The sequence below is a fragment of the Neomonachus schauinslandi genome, chromosome 12 (assembly GCF_002201575.2).
Source record: "Neomonachus schauinslandi chromosome 12, ASM220157v2, whole genome shotgun sequence".
NCBI lineage: Eukaryota > Metazoa > Chordata > Mammalia > Carnivora > Phocidae > Neomonachus > Neomonachus schauinslandi.
In genome coordinates, this window is record NC_058414.1 from 34,897,767 (window position 1) to 34,922,752 (window position 24,986).

A 24,986-nucleotide genomic window follows, 5' to 3' on the forward strand; every position below is an offset into this window, starting at 1 on the left:
TCACACTCTCATAGGTATTTATCAGAAATGAAAACTTAGGTCTCCGTAAAAATCTGTACAAGAATATACATAGCAGTTTTATTTGTAATACTCCAAAACTGGAAACAACCCAATGTCTTTTGACAAGTAAATGGATGAACAAATTAAAGTACATCCCTACAATGAAATACTACTTAGCAGTTAAAAAGGAACAGACTATTGATACCCTAAACTTCTTATATGTTATATAACATTTGAAATGACAAAATTATAGTGATAGTGAACAGATCAGTGGTTATCAGGGGTTATGGCTGGGGAGATGTGACTACAAAGGAGTTTCTTTCTTTTTTTTTTTTTTTAAAGATTTTATTTATTTATTTGAGACAGAATGAGAGAGAGAGCACATGAGAGGGGAGAGGGTCAGAGGCAGAAGCAGGCTCCCTGACGAGCAGGGAGCCCGATGCGGGACTCGATCCAGGGACTCCAGGATCATGACCTGAGCCAAAGGCAGTCGCTTAACCGAATGAGCCACCCAGGCTCCCACAAAGGAGTTTCTTTGTGTTGATGAAACAGTTCTGTATCCTGATTATGGTCATGGTGACTCAGACCTACACATGTGATAAAATTTCATAGTACTGTACACCAGGAAAATGAATGAATGTGTGTAAAAACTAATGAAATTTCAGTAAGCCTTGTGATTTAAATAGAATCGTACCAATGTCTAAACCTAGTTTTGATAATGTACTATAGTTTTGTAAGATGTGATCATCAGAGAATACTGGCTGAAGGGCAAATGGGAACTAATAAGTTTTGTACATAAAATAATAGTATCGTAGTAGATTAATTTCTACTTTTGATAATTGTACTGTGGTTTGTAAGGGAATGTTCTTGTTTTTAGGAAATATACACTACAGTTTTTAGGGGTAAAGGAGCATCTGTCTGTCACTTATCTTCACACATTTTGGAAAAGAAAAATAATGATGTATATGTGTGTAGATACATACACACCGAGATAGATAGAGAGTGGTAAAGCAAATGTGGTTAACATTTAGAGAATTTGGATGAATGAAATAATGGGGATTCCTTGCACAAATTTTGGAGCTTTTCTATAGGTGAAATTATGTCAAAATATGAAATAAAAAACAGTTAAAAAAAATTTACCCACAAGAATTACACTAAATGTAATTCAAATGGTTTTACAGGTGACGTCTAGCATACATTCAAGGAATCACTAATTCCAGTCTTAAACATATGCTTCCCATTGTTGGATGACTGGGGGAATGCCTTGTGGTTTTTTTTAAGAAGCTAATATAACCCTGTTATCAAAGTCAGACAAAGATAATGCAAGAAAGAAAACTTATGGGCCTGTTTTATTCATGAACAAAGATGCAGAATTCCTAAACAAAATATTAAACCAAATCCATGTATATTTTTTAGAGACACAGTCACCTTACACTTATCCAGGAATGCAAAGGTAGCATACCATTAAAAATAACTTGTGATTCATTATTTTAACGAAGGGAAAATAGAACAAAGAAAAGCCTATTATCAGATAACTTCACTGGTGAATTCTACCAGATGTTTAAAAAATTAATACCAGTCCTTCACAAACTCTTTTAAAATTAAGAGAAGGGAACACTTCCCAACCCATTCTATAAGGCCAATATTGCCCTGATTCTTTTTTTTTTAATATTTATTTATTTGAGAGAGAGAAAGCACGTGTGAGCAGAGGGAGAGGAAGGGAGAGAATCTCAAGTAGACGCCATGCTGAGCTCGGAGCCTGACAAGTGGCTCAATCTCACAACCCTGCGATCATTACCTGAACCGAAATCAAGAGTCAGACACTTAACCGACTGAGCCACCCAGGCCTCATTATTGCTGATTCTTAAACCACACAAAGACAGCATAAGGAAAGGAGCTACTGACCAAATACCCAATGAGAATAAAACAACCACTGGAAAAATGAACAAATGATAAAAATAGGTGCACAAAAAAAGTATCTGATAAATATATGAAAAGATAAATGTACTGTATACTTCATACTATGAAATACTATATAACATTGAAAATGATTGTGAAATAGAGCTGTATGTGTCAACCCAGATGGTTCACCAACATGAAATTCACTTAAATTCATTAAATGAGGGCAGCTGAGTAGCTCAGATGGTTGGGCGTCTGCCTTCGGCTCATGTCATGATCCCAGGGTCCTGGGATCAAGTCCCGCTTTGGGCTCCCTGCTTAGCAGGGAGCCTGCTTCTCCCTCTGCCTCTCTCTCTCTGTCTCTTATGAATAAATAAATAAAATCTTAAAAAAAAAATTAATTAAATGAAAAAGGCAAATTACACTAAGGTGAATACACCGTATGATGCCATTTATATAAAGTTTTAAAACATGCAAAACAGTACTGTATTTGCTTAGGATACATGTGTGTATATGACATAATATACAGAGCACATGAAAATAACACCAAACTTAGAAGTTGAGTGTTGAGTATTTCTCAAGCAGGTGGTACAGAGGAGGTGTTCAGGGAGTTGTATAGAGCTGATAGGTGCTATTTCTTAAGCTCTGTACATGAGTGTTTATTATAGTCTTATTTTGTTGTATGTGTGAAATTTTTCAAGGTAAATATGAAGATTAATAATTAAAAAGTAAATCCTAATGAACAGGAAGAGAAAATTAACATCTTTCCAAAATTTCAGCATGTATGTTCCATTTTTTTTTTCAGACTTCCTGATTGTTAATATTACTGTCTTTACAACTCTCTTCACTTGATTTTTTGCTTTGCATTATTACAGAGTATTGAATATCAAGCAGCTATGGAATGCCTCCAGAAAGCAGACAGAAGGAGTTTGTTATCTGAAATTCAAGCACTGCATGCTCAAATGAATGGTAGGAAAATGGCTCTGAAAAGAGAACAAGAAAATGATCAACCAGGCCAAGGTATGCTGTACGTCAGGCTCACATGGTGGCAGCAAATAGGTTGAAATATTTCACTCTGTTTCCCTTCTTTGTATTATTATTCATTTAAAACACATTTTCTTTTAGTCACGTTTTCTTCTCATTCTCCTATAATGGAAATAATCTACATTAATGACTCTGGGAATTAAAGGATTGTCCAGTTGATTTTTAAACAGATATATTTAATTTAAAATTAACAGTATTGCTTTGATCAGGCTGTTTAAAACAAGCCCATTAAGTTCATTATCTTTTTTTGTTTTGAAGTTCTTTGTGAGGATAACCACCTAAAAGAAAAAGAAATCTACAATGAAAGTAACTATTTCTTTTTTAATCCTTTTCTTATTGTAAACTATAATATACATAGAGAAAAGTGCAAAATGCAAAAATATACAGTATAACAAATCTTTAAGTGAATATTTATGGAAACTTTACACATGTCAAGTACCTCAGAAGCTCCTCCCAAACACACTACACTGTGGCGACCTAGAGGTAACCATTATCCTGATTATTCTTTAGTTTGACTACCTATTTGTGTATTCCTAAACCATGTAAGTTTGAAGTTTACCTGCTTTTGAACTTTGTTATTCTGTATATATTTGTATCTTGCTTCTTCTACCTCTCCATAATATTTTTTTAAGTTACTGCATTTATCTCCAGTTCATTTGCTTTTGTTACTGTATAGAATTCCCACAATTTATATACCATTCTGTGGTTGAATATTTTGGGTTATTTCTATTTTTTAGCTATTACAACCACTGCTGTTCTGCACATTGTTATACTATGTTATGTTGCTGCTGCACACATACATGAGTTTTCTGGGTATATATACCCCCAGGGGTGGAATTGCTGAGTCATAGAATACATCATTTCACATTTATTTTGTAATCCAGAGTGGTCCTATCAATTCGTATGCTTACTAGCAGAGTATGAGAGTCCTGTTGCTTCACTTACTTGTCGATAGTTGACATTGTCAGACCTTTGTTGCCAATCTGGTGGATACGCAGTAGATTGTTATTGTGGTTTTAATTGTGTAATTTTAATGTAATTTCTCTAATTACTGAAGTGGTTTCATTCTTTGTCATATGATTATTGGCTAGCTGGATTTTTGCCTTTGTGGTATGCTCATTCTTGTATTTTCCCCACTTTTTGGTAGGGATGTCTGTTAAAATAAATTGAGTTCTGGATGGAAATCAGTAGGGATTAAAGTACAATCTAATTTTCATCACATCTAGTGAAGAGACATTCTGGTCTTCAGTTTTGTTTGATATAATGGTAGAAACACCTATGCTTTTACAAATTTTGGGAAAGTTACACCATAGTCTCACATTTGTCATTCAACAACTAAAAAATTTAAATATTTTAAAATATCTCAGAGAAAAGAGGTGTAATTAGATCACAAGTATATCTTATATTTAGATGTAAGATTAATTGAAGATTATTTTTAGAGAATTGATTAGTATTATTTTACTTTGTTATTGTTAAATAGAACCCCATTGAAAATATATAGATACATATTTATATTTTTCGATCCTTAGCTTCTTCTAAGAAATAGTTTTAAAAGCTTAAACTAACTTGGGCGCCTCGGTGGCGCAGTGGGTTGTGCATCCAGCTCTTGGTTTCGTCTCAGGTCATGATCTCAGGGTCCTGAGATAGAGTCCACACTCAGCACAATCTGCTTGGGATTCTCCCTCCTTCTCGCTCTGCCCCTCATGCTTGTGCTCTCTCTAAAATAAATAAATCTTAAAAAAAAAAAAAAAAAAAAAAAGCTTAAACTGACATGATTATCTTCTAAAGCCAAAGTTATTCCTTTTTCTTAACATCAGTGAATTGTAATATAAAGTGATGAACTTTGATAAAATTTTTTAAGTTGAAAACACATTCAAGGTAGAATGGAGAAACAAAAGAATAGAGTAAAAATTACTCCCTTGGAATCTCCTGAATCCTAAAATAACAGCTGTTATTATCTGCAGACCTTTATTAATATGCCATATGTATACAAGTTTATATTTTTTGTAAAAGCAGGCTCCTGATGCATATTTCATAACATTTTTTTCATTTATTATACTTAGGGATTTAAATATTTTCATTTGTTTTCATTGTAACAGACCTATAGCAGGGGTTTGGTTTGTGTTTAAAGAACAAACCACGATCGAAGCTTCTAGGACAGTAAAGTTCCTAGGGACTGTCTGCAAAGGAATGCTAAACAAAACCAGCAAGCCGTGCTCAGCACTGTAGTCATGGTTACATGCCAGATTCCTGCAAGTGCTTTGTGTGGCTGTCAAAAACCTTTGGCATTTTTTAGCGGGAGCTCTTGAAATTCTGCTTGAGCAAATACACACTTCTATATATAGTATTTGTGAACACCTGAAGTTTCTTTTAGTTCATGTCTTGCATTGATTAAATATTCTGTTAAACTATTATCATCCTTATGTATTTATAGTTCTGAAATCTTGACCATTAGCACTATGAGGAAAGTATTCATGATACATATTTATATAAATTGCCAACTTTGGGACTGTGAGCTCTTCACATTTGCTTTGTAGTAATCTCCTAAATTAAAAATCAGTTCTCATCAGTAAAATATTTATAAACCAAATATGAGTTGCAAGATCATAATTTAAGTATTAATAATTTTCCATTTAGAACTCTTGGAGTATAATATGCATCAGAAGCAGTCTCAGATGCTGGAGATGCAAGTGGAGCTCAGCAGTGTGAAGGACAGAGCAGCAGAACTGCAGGAACAACTGAGTTCTGAGAAAATGGTGGTTGCTGAACTGAAGAGTGAACTTGCACAAACTAAATTGGAACTAGAAACAACACTCAAGGCACAACATAAGCACCTAAAGGAATTAGAGACCTTCAGGTATGTCGGGCTTCCTTATTATAAACCTATTTGGGTGAAGGAAGTGAAGGAATTTTGTCACAGACATTGTGCAGATCTTATAACAGCATGACATTATACATAATGTGTAAATAACTTGAAACTTTGTTATTTATAGGAAAAATTACAGTGGAAAGGAAAAACTCCAAATTTTTCCAAATGATAAATTCATGATTAGGTATTGGCATATTCTCTACTGTGGGTTCAGTTCTATTGGAGACTTATTGTTGTATAAGATATATAATTTTGACTTCTATTTTACCACCAAGTAATTTGAAGTGATATTTATGATCTCAATAGAATTTGTGGTTCATCTACCTAAAATATACAAAATGTTTTAAAATACAATGCTTGTGAAAAGGATAAATTGTTGGTATAAATAGTGAGATATTCTGCTTGCCAAGGACACATTACAAAGACAGTCATTCTTTATTTTGAACAGTGGTTATTCCCATGTTCAGTAAAAGACAAAGGAAAATTTTTATTAATGTTATTTTGTAAAAATAAATTGTTTACAGTGCTAAATAATAGTTAATAGTGGCATTGCTAGAAACGGTTAATTTGAAATAAACCACTGTTAATTCAGAAATAATCTTTACATGGCTTATATTTTCCTATTAACTAGTTTATAATATACCTCCACTTTTCAGTGGAAGCTCTCTCTTTCTCTCAGTATAAACTCGGTTAAAGTAATTTTATGAAAGTTCGATTGTCTCTGATTTAGGTTGGAAGTTAAAGATAAAACCGATGAAGTACATTTGCTTAATGACACATTAGCAAGTGAACAGAAAAAATCCAGAGAGCTCCAGTGGGCTTTGGAGAAGGAGAAAGCCAAACTAGGACGCAGTGAAGAGCGGGATAAAGAAGAACTTGAGGTATTGTTACCTTTGTCTCTACATGTCTGTGGAATATCCAGAACAACAGAAGAGGGAGAGTCTCAAGACTTTCCTCTTTCTAAAATGTCAGGCTTAGACTCTTTATGAGGTACAGTAAGTTGTTCACTGTATATGGAATACTATTATGTTATCTAAACATTATCTATCTAGGAAATGCTAATGGTGTGATGCAGTTTTGTTTGGCTACATCCAGGGGTGCATACAGACTGTTCTGCTACGGTGTGTGTTTGGGGAATTTGAGTTCGTGCATATACAATTTGATAAATAGGGCATCCATTTCAGTTAAACTCAAAGTAGTCTTGGTTCTTGTTTTCTCCTAGGGAAGGGGAACAGTAACACCTCTCTGGCAGCAGGAGCCCTCACTGTTACATTTTTTAAAAATTGAAAATGAGTCCCTTCATTCTGGGCTGTGTTCCAAAGAGGCACAGCCCAGCCTTGCACAGCTCACAGCTCAGGGCGGGTTGTACTGCACCCACAGTGCCCACATTAGTGGTAGCCCCACTGGCTCAGAGCTCTTGTTCCATCCACACATGGTGCTCCCTAGCTGTATGCTAAAAAACTAAGTAGCTGGCATTTCTGCCCTATTAAATTTTGTTTTGTTTTGTTGGGGTTTTTTTTTTTTTGAATGTCCATCTTGGTAGCCTCCAGGCATAGTGAGCTCTCTCCCTGGCAAGGACATGATATCCCCTCAGGTACTGATTACTGCTTTTTATCGTTACAAATTTGTATAAGTTTTGAGTAGTTTGTCCCTAACCCTGCTTTTCCCCATAAGCCCTATTATTTTCAGTATGTGACATTGAACAACATGAGGCTTTTCAGGAGCTCCTGTCACATTATATTGGAATATTTGTATTTTTAAAAGTCATTATTTCTAGAAGGAATACACCCTGCTTCATATTCCTTGAGTAGGTATGATTAATGTTTGGAGAGAAACTATCATTTAGCTTATCTATCTTTTGTTTATAGTCTTTGATGAAAATCATCTGGCTATCCAAATAATTATGCTTTAACCACTGAAAGTTTAAGTTAATAAACTGGATAATCAATTCTATTATCAAATACTACCAACTTAGTATTAATAAAGTAGAATTTATAGTATACTTACAAAGAATTCTTAATATTAAATTCTTAAATTCAACTTTCTTCTACAAGGATTTGAAATTTTCACTTGAGGGTCAGAAACAAAGGAATATCCAGCTAAATCTACTGTTGGAACAACAGAAACAACTACTAAATGAATCACAGGAGAAAATAGAATCTCAAAGAGTGCTACATGATGCCCAGTTATCAGAAGAACGAGGTCGAAACTTAGAGCTTCAGGTACTTCTTGAATCTGAGAAAGTTCGAATACGGGAAATGAGTAGTACCCTGGATAGGGAGCGGGAATTGCATGCTCACTTGCAGAGCAATGATGATAGTGGGCAGCCTCGGCCCTCCCTACCCTCTGAGGACCTCCTTAAAGAGCTACAGAAACAGCTAGAGGAGAAACACAGTCGCATAGTAGAATTGTTAAATGAGACCGAGAAATATAAACTGGATTCTTTGCAAACAAGACAGCAAATGGAAAAGGATAGGCAGGTTCACAGGAAGACGTTGCAGACAGAACAAGAGGCCAACACTGAGGGACAGAAAAAAATGCATGAGCTCCAGTCCAAAGTGGAAGATCTTCAACGCCAGCTGGAAGAGAAAAGGCAACAGGTTTATAAGTTAGACCTTGAAGGAAAGCGACTGCAGGGAATTATGCAGGAATTCCAGAAGCAAGAACTAGAACGAGAAGAAAAACGAGAAAGTAGAAGAATTCTCTATCAGAATCTTAATGAGGTAAATTAACACTGTTTTAAAATATTTTTTAAAAGAACACTACAGCCCTTTGAACATATAATTTTGATAGTGGACTAAATTATTTAAATAGGGGCGCCTGGGTGGCTCAGTCGTTAAGCGTCTGCCTTCGGCTCAGGTCATGATCCCAGGGTCCTGGGATCGAGCCCCGCATTGGGCTCCCTGCTCCACGGGAAGCCTGCTTCTCCCTCTCCCACTCCCCCTGCTTGTGCTCTCTCTCTCTCGCTGTGTCTCTGTCTGTCAAATAAATAAATAAAATATTAAAAATAAATAAATAAATAATTTAAATAGTTAAAAACAGGGTGCCTGGGTGGCTCAGTTGGTTAAGCGTCTGCCTTCAGCTCAGGTCGTGATCCCAGGGTCCTGGGATGGAGTCTCGTGTCAGGCTCCTTGCTCAGCGGGGAGCCTGCTTCTCCCTCTGCCCCTCCTCCCACTCATTCTCTCAGTCTCTCTCTCTCTCAAATAAAATCTTCTTTTTTTTTTTTTTTTAAAGATTTTATTTATTTATTTGAGAGAGAGAATGAGAGAGAGCACATGAGAGGGGGAAGGGTCAGAGGGAGAAGCAGACTCCCTGCTGAGCAGGGAGCCCGATGCAGGACTCGATCCAGGGACTCCAGGATCATGACCTGAGCCAAAGGCAGTCGCTTAACCAACTGAGCCACCCAGGCGCCCTCAAATAAAATCTTCTAAAAAAATAAAAATAGGTACGAACAAATGATTTAAAAAGGAAATTCATAGAAGTTTATTTGGAGTATAAACCATAATTGTGTTCCCTTGAGAAAAAATGTGATTTGCTGTTCATTTATAATTACTGCTTTTTCTTTTTCTGCCGAAAATTGCTAGCCATCCACATGGAGTTTAACCAGTGATCGAACTAGAAATTGGGTTCTTCAACAGAAACTAGAAGGAGAGACAAAGGAATCAAGCTATCTTAAACTGATTGAAATGAATGAAGGAGGAGCTGGCTGTAATCATGCATTAGAAATCATCAGACAAAAGCTTCAACATGTGGCTTCAAAACTACAGCATCTGGCCCAGAAAGCCTCCAATAGGTTAGATTTTTCCTCCTGACTTTGGAAATGGCATTCTTAGACAAGCTGGTTAGAACCGGCCCCTCACTAATAGTTAGCCAAGGGTGGGGAATTGAAATTTTAAAGTTAATGCATGTTCACATTAGGAGATGGTATTCTTTAACAAAACTCATATACCTGAAAACCTTCACCTTGAGCCCTGGAAAGAGAACACTTTAATGTAAGGGAGAAGATAGGTGAAGCAGAGTGTCAATCTGTAAAGTTTGTGCTAGTCAGTACCACTAATTGAGAAAGGTATGTTTTGACTTTTTGTCTTTTTCTTGAAGACTGCAGTTTGAAACAGCAGATGATGAAGATTTCATTTGGGTTCAGGAAAATATTGATGGAATTATTTTACAACTACAGAAATTAACTGGCCAGCCAGGGGAAGAGGTAAGACTTTAAAAACTTTAAAGATTTAATGGAGCTATATGAATCATTTGAAACTGGCACCATATTTTCTAAAGAATTTTAATTTTATCTTTTCATTTATTTTAAATAATAATATTTGTTTTTCCCTAATAGAAGATAGTAAAAATTTGAGGGGAAATTAACTTTCATTATCATTATTGAATAATTATAGTGACATTTTATTATATTGTGATAACCAAGTTTCTTGCAAGAATAGCCTGGCTTCTACCCTCACCACTCTCAAAACCACCCACAGAATGCCACCAGTGTCTTCACAGTTGACTAATCTGATGAATCTTTTCATTCCCTGTCTTCTTTGACTTCTTTATAGCATTTGATACTTTGGACCTCTCCCATCTTAAAAACCCTCTCTTTTTTAACCTTTTGTGACAATATTCTCTTATTTCTTCCATTTCTTTCATCAGTCACCTTCATGAATTCCTCTTCCTCCTGTCCTCGTCCATTTTTTTCTCTGTGAAAGCTCATTCATTCCCACAGCCTGAGTTCTCAGTAGACTTACCTATTGAACAAATACTTATAGCAGGCACTTGTTATGTGCCAGGTACTATCCTGGATTCTGAGCTGCAATGAACAAATCTGTTAAAAATCTCACCCTTGGGTGCCTGAGTGGCTCAGTTGGTTAAGCGACTGCCTTTGGCACAGGTCATGATCCTGGAGTCCCAGGATCGAGTCCCGCAACGGGCTCCCTGCTCAGCAGGGAGTCTGCTTCTCCCTCTGACCCTCCCCCCTCTCATGTGCTCTCTCTCTCATTCTCTCTCTCTCAAATAAATAAATAAAATCTTTAAAAAAAAAAAAAAATCTCACCCTTGTATTTACCCCAAAGATACAAATGTAGTGATCCAAAGGGGCACATGCACCCCAATGTTTATAGCAGCAGTGTCCACAATAGCCAAACAATGGAAGCTTAGATGTCCGTCAACAGATGAATGGATAAAGAACACACACAATGGAATATTATGCAGCCATCAAAAAAATGAAACCTTGCCATATGCAATGATGTGGATGGAACTAGAGGGTATTATGCTAAACAAAATAAGTCAATCAGAGAGAGACAATTATCATATAATCTTACTGATCTGAGGAATTTGAGAAATAAGACAGAGGATCATAGGGGAAGGAAGGGAAAAATGAAACAAGATGAAACCAGAGAGGGAGACAAACCATAAGAGAGACTTAATCTCAGGAAACAAACTGAGGGTTGCTGGAGTGGTGGGGGGGGGTGGGAGGAATGGGGTGGCTGGGTGATGGACATTGGGGAAGGTATGTGCTATGGTGAGCGCTGTGAATTGTGTAAGACTGATGAATCACAGACCTGTACCTCTGAAACAAATAATACATTATATGTTAATTTAAAATTTTTTTTTTAAATCTCACCCTTATGGACTTTACCTTCTTGTGGCCTGTGGTTCTAGTGTATACCTCTATCCTGTGGTCCAGGTTTGTATTTTCCATTAATTACAGGAACTCTTTCCTTGGGGAAGTGGACCCCATAGTGATCCCTTAGGAACCTCACAGGCACGTTCCAAACTGAGCATCATCGTTCTTTTCTTCTTCTGTCCCCAACCCACATTTCTAGTCCTGATACCGCCCAGTTTGGAAAGTTGAAAGTCACCATAGACCACTTCACTTCACTCGTGTATTGTAGCAGTGACTAAGTCCTGTGCTTTTACCTCCAAAATATCTATCCCATGTGCCCTTAGTCATTGCCTTTATTCAGGCTTCTATTATTTCTCACCTGAACTATTGTAATGACTTCCTGATGTGTCCACCTGACACCGGGATATATCTTCCCTAATTTACTATACTTTGCATGCTGCTACCTAGGAATTTTTCTAACACATAAATTTTATTTGTGGCACTCTTGCCTCAAGGCCATTTATGGTTCTCCACTGCCTACATTTAGGTCTATTATCTATAAAGGGAAGGCAGCCTTTACTCTAGCCTTACCAAGCCACTTGTAGCTCCCTAAAAGCAACATACTCTCAAAGAAAACCCTTGTGCCTTACACACGCTATTCCTTCTACTTAATATGCCCTTCCCTGTCTTCTTTCCTACCTGTGAAATTCTTCCTAGTTATTTAAGACTCAACTCAAGCACTACTTCATGAAATCTCTTGTTCTCCGTGCCCATTCACATGTTTATGTGCATTGTTCATAAACGTTTATGCTTCCATGACCTTAATTCCATTTTATCTTTCTAGCCTAGTTTAGTGTCCCTAGGTACTTCTAGTGGCTCATTGACTGAAAGACTGCTGAGACAAAATGCTGAGCTGACAGGACATATCACCCAACTGACAGAAGAAAAGAATGATCTGAGAAATACGGTTATGAAGCTGGAAGAACAGATCAGGTGGTACCGACAGACAGGAGCTGGCAGAGATTATGTACGTCTAATTTGAGCATGGCCACACTCGAAATACTGCAGAATTACAACTTCTGCTCTCTGGTTTCAATTCTTAACCCTAACGTAAAAATATTAAATATCTGGTTCTTAGTATGATCATTGGAAAATGTTAGCGAGATGACAGTGATAATTGGGAGCCTTCTCTGGGCCAGATCCTGGGTTCTATACTTTCAGAGTCTGTAATCCACATTCAGCCTTGCACATGAGAAAACTGAAGTCTATAGTCAAACCAAGAACTGCTTATCTTAACCAAAGCCAGATACTTTGCTACCTATGGACCATCAGTGGATCCATGTAAAGAAATGTTCAAATGTGAATTCTGACTGTTCTTATCAGTTACTGTGTTTGTGACTCAAGTGAAAGATGCCATTAAATTTTATATTTCAGTCTAATAAACCACTCTAGCAGTTATTTAATTTTTTCCAGTTAAAAACTACAAAATAAATTGCTAGCTTCTGTAATATAAAGATAGGAATATAATATAAAGATAGGAAAGACTCGTGAGACAACTGTGCAGTCAAATACATGATAACACATCCACAGAACTTCTGTAGCAATCCACTTCTCTGTGGACATGCCAGGTGGTTTTTCCCCCACTTCCCCAGTGTGCTGATTCAGGCATAGGCTCTACATTTGAACCCAGATGGTCCATTTATTAAGTCTCTAAACTTTTATTTCAAAGATTTGCAAAATCTAAACACTTTCCTTTGGGCTAGGCTCTCACAGGGATTTTTAGTTTTAAAATTAATCTACTAAGCAAAGGACCATATATTTAGTGTATATTCTTTACTGTCAGTTGAGATTGGCTTTGAACTCTCCCAGTCTGAGATTGGAAAGCTGAGGTTCCCATAGGGGATACCTTTAATGTGTTTAATTTTAGATTTTTCAGAGACTTATGCCTAAAAATCATGTAAGTAGTCTCTGGTCTCTGCAGTCTTCTAGGTTTTCATTCAGTGGTGGTACCAACATTGAAGCCATCATTGCTTCTGAAAAAGAAGTCTGGAACAGAGAAAAATTGACTCTCCAAAAATCCTTAAAAAGAGCAGAAGCTGAAGTGTACAAACTGAAAGCTGAACTAAGAAATGAAGCTTTACTTCAGAATCTGAGCCCTGATTCTGAGCATGCTGCTATAAAGGTAGGAGACGTCTTCCATCGAAACATGTACCAAAGCTGGTCCTCTGCTTTTGCCTTGTTTCATCTCTCACTAACCTTAACTGAACAGAGTAAAGAGTGTAGGTGGCACTTAGGCTGTCTCTGGTCGCACTGTTGAGCGTGTGTCGTGAATGCAGGTCTCTAGCTGGTCACAAAACCTTGGCAGCACCGTGAGCTCATGATCGCACTTCCCCCATCTCATCCCTAATAGATAACAGAAAGTTCTCTTTTCCACTGCCAACAAAAGCTCTACTACTTCCAATATCAGAGCATCACCACGCTCTGTAAGATGGCAAGCCCTCTGAACAGCCTCTCTACTGACTCTAATGAATATTGCAATAAAGCTTTTAATCCGTTAACATAAAATCCAAAACAAAAAGACAGAAAAATGTTTGGAATATTTTTTTAACTATGGAGTGAACATAAATTTATGACTCTTAAAGGGACAGAGAACATTAACATTAGAAACATTAAATAAAAAAAAGTTAAATGGATTAGTGACACTAATAATAAAAGTAGCTCTATGCAGTTAGAAGAAAAACCGAGATGATAATGGAATTACAAAAATATTTGCAGTAAATATGATGACTAGGGACTAAAATCCGAAATAAACCAAAAACCTAAGTATAAGGTTTGTATTCACATTGCACTGACTAAAATGAGGGAGAAGTGTAAAATTTAAGGTTATCTTTACCTTCAACTTTGCTGATCAAGTAGAAAACAGTAGTAGGATATCTGCCATTCTGCTACTACAACTTTTTTTAAAATAAAATCTAGGTTATCTTCCCCTAGAGAACAATTTGAATGGCTTCTTAATAATGTCTTTATGTTCTTCCCTTTTTTTAACATAGAGAATTTATGGTAAATACCTGAGGGCAGAAAGTTTTCGGAAAGCTCTCATTTATCAGAAGAAATACCTGCTGCTGTTACTGGGTGGGTTCCAGGAATGTGAAGATGCCACCCTGGCTCTGCTTGCCCGGATGGGGGGGGCAGCCAGCCTTCACTGACCTTGAGGTGATCACCAACCGTCCAAAGGGCTTCACCAGGTTTCGGTCAGCAGTCAGAGTGTCCATGGCAATTTCAAGGTAAAGTGTTGGAAAGAAAGTGCATTTTGATAGACTCTAAAAGGATTTAGATTTGTAATCTTCTCTTTTCTCTGCCTATTGTGCTCTGTATTCATACAGTATGAGACACTTGCCATCACTAAAACATTCGGGCTTCTTTCTTTCATCCTTTTAGCCAGGGATACTTTACATTGTACCATGGAGACCCTATGGAAATGGCTTCCCAGATGCAGGCAGCTGGTAACTCAGAGCTGGCACATCCAATCTGGATTGTTTTTTTTTTGTTTTATTTTATTTTTTAACTCTGAGTAAGCCCATGAACTACCTCAGATGTAGAAATAAAAGGGATCACAAAAGGGAAAAAAATGTTTTTGAAAATTTACTTATTAGGCTACACATTCATTTTCTTCATTGCTAAAATAACCCACTCTTGGGGTTCTGCTACACAAAGCTCTGGCCTAACTCTGCATCCGAACCCCAGATTAGCCTTTAGGGCACTGGACTGAGCTAGTGCTTTTGTCACTCTGCCTGTAGTAGTTTCCAAGCTAGGAACTCTGGTACTCATTCTGTTTGTGGCTGAAATGGAGCCCGGACTCAAACGCCCTTGAGGGCCTGGCCTCCTGCAGTCCTCTCATTTGAGTGATACATACCCAGACCCCTAGGCTTCTCCATGCTTCCCCTCCCTTTTATTCATGTAGGAACCAGACAGTCTCAAAAGAATTTTTAGTTTTTAAAGCTTCCTATCAGGTCACATCTCATACGGTCTTCAAAGGGTTTTGTCCTTTTTCTTTGACCTATCTTCCTTTGAAAATATTTGAAAAATACAACAGAAGTTTTTAACTAGAAGCTGCCTGAAATCACCTAGTTCAGAATACCATCTCACAGATGAGGAAACTGAGGCCCGGAAAGGTTGCAAAGCCAGTAGTGATAGAGGTAGGACAATCAGCCAGGCCTCCCACATCTCATCCATGTGGGCTCTGCAAAAGAAGCTCACATTTTCTCTTATTAATGGTCTGAGACCCTCCTTGCCTCTATCATTCCACATTGTTGGCAGGTTGTCCCAGTTTCTCCTTCCTCATCGTCCATTCCTTTTACCACCTTGTACACTCTGTACAGGGTTAAGTGCTGGGAGATGCACTGATGATGAAAAAAATATAAACCTTGCCTAAATCCCTAAAGGCAGCTCACTTCCTAGTGGGGAAGACCAGTATGCTCATAACTTAGAAAACACTAAATGACAGGTCACAGGAGGTAATTATTAATTTTATTGGAAGAATTTGGGAAGGCTCCTTGAAAGCTAGTCACCACTGAAAGACTTCATTCTAACTGCCTCTTTTTCTTGTCCTCTTACATGTTCGTTGTATTTTCACCATCCTAAAACTGAGCTTTGCAACTGATTGGAATTAAGAAATCAAAACTGGTGTTTAGAAAGTTCCTTGGGCCAGGGTAGGGCAGGCAGCACCTGGCTACAGCTGGTCTGCTGCACTGCCTCCCCCCTTCCTTTTAAAGCCTTATTGGTTTTCACCCCCGATCCCATGGCCTCACTCCTCTTCCAGCTTTCCCAGCTCGGTCTCACTGCCAGGGTAAGAGTCTTTTTATTCTCGTTCCATCTCATTTGCTTTGTAGTCTCCATTCTTTTCTCTCTCTCTCTTTTTATAAGATTTTATTTATTTATTTGAGAGAGAGAGCACGAGCAGGGGGCAGGGAGAGAGAGAAGCGATGCGGGACTCGATCCCAGGACCCTGGGATCACGACCTGAGCTGAAGGCAGACGCTCAACCCACTGAGCCACCCAGGCGCCCCATTCTTTTCTCCTTTCATTATTTTCTCGCCCTTTCTTTGCCCATCCACTTTTCTCTTTTTTGCTTTTGCTCTTCATCTCTTTGAGTCCTAAACCTCTAAAGTCAGAACCTGGTCCTGGCAACAGATAAGATTTCTGGGCCTCTTGGGAAGCCAGTTAGTTCTGTTCCAGTTTATTTTGCCACAAACCAGGGGACATTTGCATAATTTTAGATTAGGCAGTCATGTGACTGTGTTGAAATTTGTTCTGTGTTCATATTCAAATGTATGACTATTTTTGTGGGAAATGTATAGTTATACTCTTTCCATTATAGATGTGCTGTGAAACTTTTTCTTGGCATCTTTTTTAGAATGAAATTTTTGGTTCGACGGTGGCAACGAGTCACAAGTTCTGGTTCTATCAATATTAACAGGGATGGCTTTGGACTGAATCCAGGTGAAGTCAAAATAGGATTTCGTGTGTTTATGATTCTCTTAATATTACTGTATTTGTAATGCCTTCCAAATAGTGTTCTGGAAACTGTTGTCCAAAGACCAGAGAGCCCTATAACCAACAGAGCTGGGGACCTTGCTGTTTTAAAGAGTAATGAGAGCTAATTTTTATTATTCTCATGTATTCTCATGTATTCTCCCAATCCTATGATGTAAGTATGGCTACTGTTATTCTCACTTGATAGAACAAAAACTGAGGCATGGAAAGCATTTGTTGTTTGTCTCAGATTACCCAGTGGGAAGTGGCAGAGCCAGCATTGAACCCTGGCAGTCTAGCTCTAGACCCCACTCCCCATACAACTGCATTTAAGGCTCTGACTCCAGATAGGATTGCTATTAGTCATATGGAAGTTATGGTTTCAAGTTTTCACAGTTTAGCAGTATTCAGGTTTCTGAGCTTACAAATAGGTTGTATATAATGGTAACAGTTAAAATTCCTTCTCTCTACACCTAAAAGTGGAAACAAACTAGAACTTCAATATTTTAGGCATATGGATGAGCTCAGAAACTGGGGAGTATACAGAGTTTCAGGCACACAGCATAACTATATTAATGCAGCTATGTATTGGTATTAAACCACCTTTACGTATTCTACCAGTAACTAAGCAGAGGAGGAGGAAATATGTTTGGTACACTAAGCAAAGTGCCTTGAAATATGCATCCTTACACAGAAAGAGCTGAAATTTGCACCATAATGAGTTTTGTGTTGTAAGTTAGCAAATCTTGATTTCACGTTTTTTTCTAGTAAAAGTCGGTAGGATGGTGTGATGTAATATTTTTTATCCACATCATCTTTTTCCCCAAACCATACACACTCAGACACCCCTCACCTCACCTCTAATTATAACTAAGAAGAGGTCTTTTAAAAAGAAAATATTCCAAGTAAGTAGTTTATTTTCTTTGAGGTATAGTTCCAGATTATTAGAAATAATTACAATCAAAGGAAAAGAAAATAACAGTTCTACTGTTTTTTTCTCTTCTTTAGGAAGAATAATTGAAGATGACTATAAATAGGAGATAGTATTGTATAGTACAGTATTGTAGTCTTTTTAGCCCATCTCTGTTCTATAGAAATTTTTCAAGGGCTTGATTTTTTTTTTTTTTTTTTTAATGATGTGGTACATTTTGGATTACTTTAGGCACTGAAAAGACTGACCCATTTTATCATTCTTCTGGTGGGCTGGAGCTATATGGAGAACCGAGACACGCTACATATCGCTCAAGATCAGAGCTGGACTATCCTAGGTCTCCTGTACCTTTTCAGAATAGGTAAGGATTTGATAAACATGCCTAGAGTAGTTACATATACTAATACTTAACAGACAAAGGAGGACAGTGTTAGAGCTTTGACTCCTTTGCATCGAAATAACTAGGTGTGTGTTTAGTTGCATATGATATATATAATCTAAGGCTGAAAATCAAAAATAGTTTTTGGATATATACCTGGTTTCCAAGGGTATAGGAAACCGAGCACTGGGTGTTATATGCAACTAATGAATCAATGAACACTACATCAAAAACTAATGATGTACTATACAGTGGCTAACTGAACATAATTAAAAAATGATAATTTCTTTAAAAAAAAAAGAAAGGAAACCGAACTGACCATGTGTTATTTTAGTATATGCTGTGGTCAGACATTGGGAAAAGTATTAACTAAAATTGACAGTCTCTGGGGATTATGAAAGAATAAAGTCTACATGACAAGATGCATTTGTACATATACAGTGTTTATCGAGGACTTCTACAACAAGCACTGTACTAGACGCTTTTATGATGACTTAGTAGCTGCTTTGAGTTTATTAGAAGTTTTTTCCCATATACATCACAAACTCAGACATTTGGGGGATACAGAGGAAGCCTAGCTTAGCGTTCCTGAGTACTTACTGAGACTTAACTGACTGAAAGACTACTGAGGCAAAATGCTGACCTGACAGGACATATCAGCCACTGAGTGAAGAAAAGAATGATTTAAGAAACATGGTTATGAAGCTGGAAGAACACATCAGGTATTATCAATAGACAAGAGCTAACAGATTACGTACATCTATTTTTAGCATGGCCATATACCAGAAGTATTGCAAAGTTACAATTTCTACTCTCTAGTTTTAGTTTTTAACCCTAACAGTGTAAAAATATTATCTGATTCTTAGCAAGATCACTGGAAAATATTATAGGGATGGCATTGATAATATTTATATTAGATATATATTATATGTTACATAAGAATTAATAACTTACTATAATTATAATAATAAGTAATTATTATTTACTGGGAACCTCTTCTGATCCTGGGTTATATACATTCAGAATCTCTAATCCACATTCAGCCTTGCACATAAGAAAACTGAAGTTCATAGTCAAACCAAGAACTACTTGTCTGCAAAGCCTCATACTTTGCTACCTATGGACCAATAGCAGACACACGTAAAGAAATGTTCAAATGTGAATTCTGACTGTTCTTGCCAGTTATCAGTTACTATGTTCATGGCTCAAGTTAAAGATTGACCTTTTGAGGGCAGGGTGGAGGCAGGTTGTTACGTTACTTGCTTTGTGGATGACTTGGATTCATGTTCATATTTTTAATCTCATAGGTACCCAGGCCCTCCAGCTGATTTAAATCCTGGTTCCTTAGCATGTTCTCAGCTTCAGAATTATGACCCTGACAGAGCCCTGACAGATTATATCACTCGGCTAGAGGCACTGCAGAGACGGCTTGGAACCGTACAGTCAGGTACTCCCGGCTTCACCGTGCATTACTATGGGCAGCCCTTTAGTGCTGGATGGACCCAGAGCTCTCTGTTCTCTCTCTGAAATTCCCTGACCTTCCTCATTAGATAAAGCAAATCTCAGAATTTAGTTCCTGAGTTACCAGGTTAGACTTGGGAATTTAACTCAAGATACGACTTAGCACCCCAGATTTCACTCCCACAAAAAAAGATCCCCTCCTCAGATTGATTAGATGCAGTGCACAGCAGGCACCTGTGTACAGAGTCCCGTGCCGTGAGGCTTACGGAGTCTGCTGGCGAGCATGTTCCCCAGTATAGCTGCCTCCCGAATACAGGCTTCAGCTGCACCAGGGCCACTCCTCCCGAACAACACAGGCTTCAGCCGCACAGGGCCACTCTGTACGGGTAGTTTTCACTAAGTACAATGCAGTACTAGAAGTGTATTTCCTGTTAGGATTTTCTTTTCTCTAGCTTACTTTATTGTAAGAATATAACATTATAATGTAGAAATATGTGTTAATTGCTTGTATGTTACTTAGTCAGGAGTAGGCTATTAATAGTTAAGTTTTGGGAGAGTCCAACTTATACATGGATCTTTGACTGTGTAAGGGGTCAGTGTCCCTAACCTCCACACTGTCCAAGGGTCAACTATAATACGTGGTGAGGCATGCAAATTAGGGGTGGGGACATGAGAGAAGGAAGCAAGTATCTTAAGCATTTAATGCAGCCATTATCCCTACTAGGACCCAGGGCTTTTATGCATGATCCACGAAATCTGTTCCATTCAAAGACGACTTTATAAGAATGACCTTTTTTCCCTCTTTTCAGAAACACACAAAAATTCGTACTTAATAGATATATGGAGTCCCTCTTCATTGTGGGAAAATCTCTTTTCCCCGTCTCCCTTAAATTCACTCCTGATTCAGAGGTTTGAATCATTTTAATTTAATGTGCTTTAATTTTAAATCAATATTTTGTTTTTACTTTTGTGAAAGACCTTTTTTTTCCTGCCATCCCCACAAACTAGATAGGGCCAGTAGCAGGTTATTTTTAGTAGTTTGTTTCCTCATACAAGAAATCACCTAGCCCAAGGAACTTGTAGTCATAGGAAACTATTATTATCATAGCTGGACTTTGGTATGGCTTGGTTTGTATTTTGTTTTGAGCGTTTAGATTTCACAAGACTCAGATTTGATTTGATTTTTATTTACTTAATTTAAATTCAATTAACATATATAATGTATTATTTCAGAAGTAGAGTTCAGTGAAGACTCAGATTTTAAAGACCAAAAGATTTTTCAAGAGGCAGGAGGTACAGGGTATAGGACATTCAACCTGCTGGGCACTTTTAAGAGAACTTGACATTAGTCTGACCTTGCTACAGATCCAGCCACAGTGACTTTTAAATATATATTTAACGTCTCTTTTAAAAATCGTTCAGGGGCGCCTGGGTCACTCGGTCAGTTGGGCATCCAACTCTTGGTTTCAGCTCAGGTCATGATTTCATGGGTCATAAGATCAAGCCCCCCCACTGGGCTCTGCGCTCAGCAGGGCGTTTGCTTGAAGATTCACTCCCTCTGCCCCTCCCTCAACTCATGCACATGTGCGCACTCTCTTTCAGATAAATAAATCTAAGAAGTAAAAATCAGTTCAAGTATGAATAAGACTTTTTTTAGAAAAAAAAAAGGCTTTTTTTTTTTTTTTTTTTTTTTAAATAGGCTCTGTGGCCTAGCACAGAGCCCAACGCGGGGCTCGAACTCAAGACCCTGAGATTGAGACCTGAGCTGAGATCAAGAGTTGGATGCCTAACTGACTGAGCTACCCAGGCTCATTTAAAAAAAAAAAAAAAAAGGGCATTTTTTTAATGGAGGGTAATAGTAATCTTCTGCCCTTTGTGAACTAGTTAGTCTGGTGTAGGTAGCAATCTAATTTGAAATCACTTCAGGCATACCTCATTTTATTGTGCTTTGCTTTATTGCAGTTTGCAGATAAGCATTTTTTACAAATTGAAGGTTTGCAGCATCCCTGTGTTTGAGCAAGTCTCTTGGTTCCATTTATCCAGTATTTGCTCACTTTCATGTCTGTCACATTTGGTAGCTCTCATAGTGTTTCAGACTTTTTCATTAGACCTGTGATCAGTGATTTTTGATGTTACTGTTGTAATTGTTTTGGAGGTACCATGAACAGTGCCCATGTAAGACAGCAAACTTAACTGAATAATGTGTTCTGACTGCTCCACCAACCAGCCACTCCTATGTCTCCTTTCCTCTCCTAGAGTCTCCCTATTCCCTGAGACACAGCAACATTGAAATTAGGCCAGTCAGTAGCCCTACAATGCCCTCTAAGTATTCAACTGAAAGGAAAAGTCACACATCTCACTTAAAATCAAGAGCTAGAAATGATTAAGCTTAGTGAGGAAGGCACGTCAAAAGCCAAGATAGGCCAAAAGGTAGGCCTCTTGCACCAAAGAGCCAAGCTATAAATAAAAAAGATAAGTTCTTGAAGGAAATTAAAAGTGCTACACCAGGGCGGCTGGGTGGCTAAGTCGGTTAAGCATCTGCCTTTGGGTCAGGTCATGATCCCAGGGTCCTGGGATTGAGTCCCACATCGGGGCTCCCTGCTCCTCCCCCTCCCTTTGCTGCTCCCCCTGCTTGTGCTCTCTCTCTGTCAAATGAATAAGTAGATAAAACCTTTAAAAATAAATAAATAAATAATTTTAAAAATTGCTACACCAGTGAACACACAAGAAAGCAAAACACCCTTATTCTGTAAGGAGAAAGTTTTAGTGGTCTGGATAGATCAAACCAGCCACAACATTCCCTTTCGCCAAAGCCTAATCCAGAGCAAGGCCCTAACTCTCCTCGATTCTGTAAAGGCTGAAAGTGGTGAGGGAGCTGCAGAAGAAAGTTTGAAGCTAGCAGAGGTTGGTTGATGCGTTTTAAGGAAAGAAGTCTCCATAGCATAAAAGTGCAAGGTGAAGCAACAAGTGCTAATGTAGAAGTTCCAAGTTACCCAGATCATCTGGCTCAGGTCATTCCTGAAGGTGGCTACACTGAATAACAGATGTTTAATGTGGACAGAACAGCCTTCTTTTGGAAGAAGATGCCGTCTAGGGCTTTCATAGCTGGAGACGAAGAGTCAGTGTCTAGCTTCAAAGGACAGGCTGACTCTCCTGCTAGGGGCTGATGCAGTGGTTGACTAGGTTGAAGCCAGTGCTCATTTACCAGTTCAAAAATCCTGGGGCCTCTAGGAATTATGCTCAATCTGTTCTGCCTGTGTTCCATCAAGATAGAATACCGCATCTGTTTATAACATGGTGTACTAAATATTTTAAACCCGTTGTTGAGATCCACTGTTCAAGAAAAAAAGATTCCTTTCAAAATATTACTGCTCATTGACAATACACCTGCTTACCCAAGAGCTCTGATGTACAACGGGATTAATGTTTACATGCCTGCTAATACAACATCCATTCTGCAGCCCATGGATCAAGGAGTAATTTTGATTTTCAAGTCTTAGTACTTACGAAATATATTTTGTAAGGTTCTAGCTATCATAGATAGTGATTCCCCTGACAGATCTGGGCAGAGTAACCCAAAAACCTTCTGGAAAGGATTCACCGTTCTAGATGCCAGTAAGAACATTTACGATTCATGGGAAGGGATCAAAATATCAACATGAACAGGAGTTTGGAAGACATTGATCTCAACCCTCATGCATGACTTTGAGGTGTTGGAAGACTCAGTGGAGGAAGTAACTGCAGATACGGTGGAAGTAGCAGAACTAGAAGTGGAGCCTGAGGGTGTGACTGAATTGCTGCAGTCTTACGAGGAAACTTTTTAATGGTTGAGGGGTTCCTTATGGATGAGCAAAACAAGTGGTCTCTTGAGATGGAATCTGTTCCTAGTGAAGATACTGTGAAGATTGCTGATAACAAAGGATTTATAATACTCCATAAACTTAGTTGTAAAGCAGCAGAGTTTGAGAGGATTGATTCCAGTTTTGAAAGTTCTACACTAAAAAAAAAAGTTCTACACTGAGTAAAATGCTGTCAAACAGCATCACATGCTACAGAGAAATTGTTCATGAAAGGAAGAGCCAATCGATGCAGCAAATTTCATTTGTCAATGCAGCAGATTTCATTTTTGTTTTATTTGAAGTAATTGCCACAACCACCCCAACCTTCAGCAACCGCCACCACCATGATCAGTCAGCAGCCTTCAACATTGAGACCAGACCCTCCAGCAGCAAAAAGATAAGCTCAGATGATGATTAGCACTTTTTAATAATAAAGTTTAAGGTATGTACATTGTATTTTTAGACATAATGCTATATTGCACACTTAATAGACTATAGTGTAAACATTATTTTTATTTGCCTGGGAAAACAGAAAAATTTAACTCCGTATTGCAATACTCACTTGATTGCAGTGGTCTGGAACCCAAGCTGCAGTATCTTCAAGGTGCGCCTGTAGTAATTGGTCTGGCATAGGTAAGCAGTTTAATTTAAAATCATTCACATGTCTTCTTTCTCTCTTAGGTTCAACCCAGTTTCATGCTGGCATGAGAAGATAATCCTTTGGAACATTATGAATCAAAGTGATTTTAAACAGATTCCCTTTTGTAAATCAGTTCTTTTGTGCTTTTGTATTGTGGATATTCAGCGGGACCAATATGAACACAGCTTATGATTGTATACAAATCCCTTGCCAGCACATGAAAACAAACTGGAATTTGTACATAATAGCATTGTGTATGTATTCATGCACAATAATCATTTAATTACATGTATATTTGTGGAATGCTAATTTAAATGATTAAATTATAAACCTTGTGTATTTATCGGATGGGTGAAAAGATTAAACTTCTGCGCATTATGATACTGCTGAATGTGTAGCTTGAGGTGTCCTGCACTTTTCTTATAAGGCTACTGAATTACATGTTTCTGCTCTAATATATTTGCTACTGGTGATGAAGACAGATACTATCACTTGTAGAGACCTATTTTTGTATAATGGTAGAAGTTTTGAATTTTATGGGGTATTTTGTCAAGTACTGAAATAAAAATGACTTCACCATTTTAACCACACTGTATTTGAACCTTTTTTTTGGAACCTTCATTTTTTTTTTTTTTTAAGATTTTATTTATTTGCGAGAGAGAGAATGAGAGACAGAGAGCATGAGAGGGAGGAGGGTCAGAGGGAGAAGCAGACTCCCTGCCGAGCAGGGAGCCCAATGTGGGACTCGATCCCAGGACTCCAGGATCATGACCTGAGCCAAAGGCAGTCGCTTA

At 37.9% G+C, this 24,986-nt stretch overlaps 1 protein-coding gene across 1 annotated transcript in view; it reads left to right on the forward strand.

The window, feature by feature from the left end:
• The window catches only part of AKAP9 (A-kinase anchoring protein 9), a 156,716-nt gene extending 131,939 nt beyond the window's left edge, over positions 1-24,777 (forward strand). The window contains 14 exon segments of the mRNA XM_044920183.1: positions 2,775-2,919; positions 5,581-5,800; positions 6,543-6,693; positions 7,867-8,535; positions 9,397-9,605; positions 9,911-10,016; positions 12,256-12,438; positions 13,393-13,593; positions 14,462-14,593; positions 14,595-14,695; positions 16,824-16,909; positions 18,105-18,234; positions 19,560-19,699; positions 24,234-24,777. Coding sequence (XP_044776118.1) covers positions 2,775-2,919; positions 5,581-5,800; positions 6,543-6,693; positions 7,867-8,535; positions 9,397-9,605; positions 9,911-10,016; positions 12,256-12,438; positions 13,393-13,593; positions 14,462-14,593; positions 14,595-14,695; positions 16,824-16,909; positions 18,105-18,234; positions 19,560-19,699; positions 24,234-24,268 — 2,508 coding nt within the window. The 3' untranslated portion in view covers positions 24,269-24,777.
• Positions 24,778-24,986: the final 209 nt, after the last annotated feature.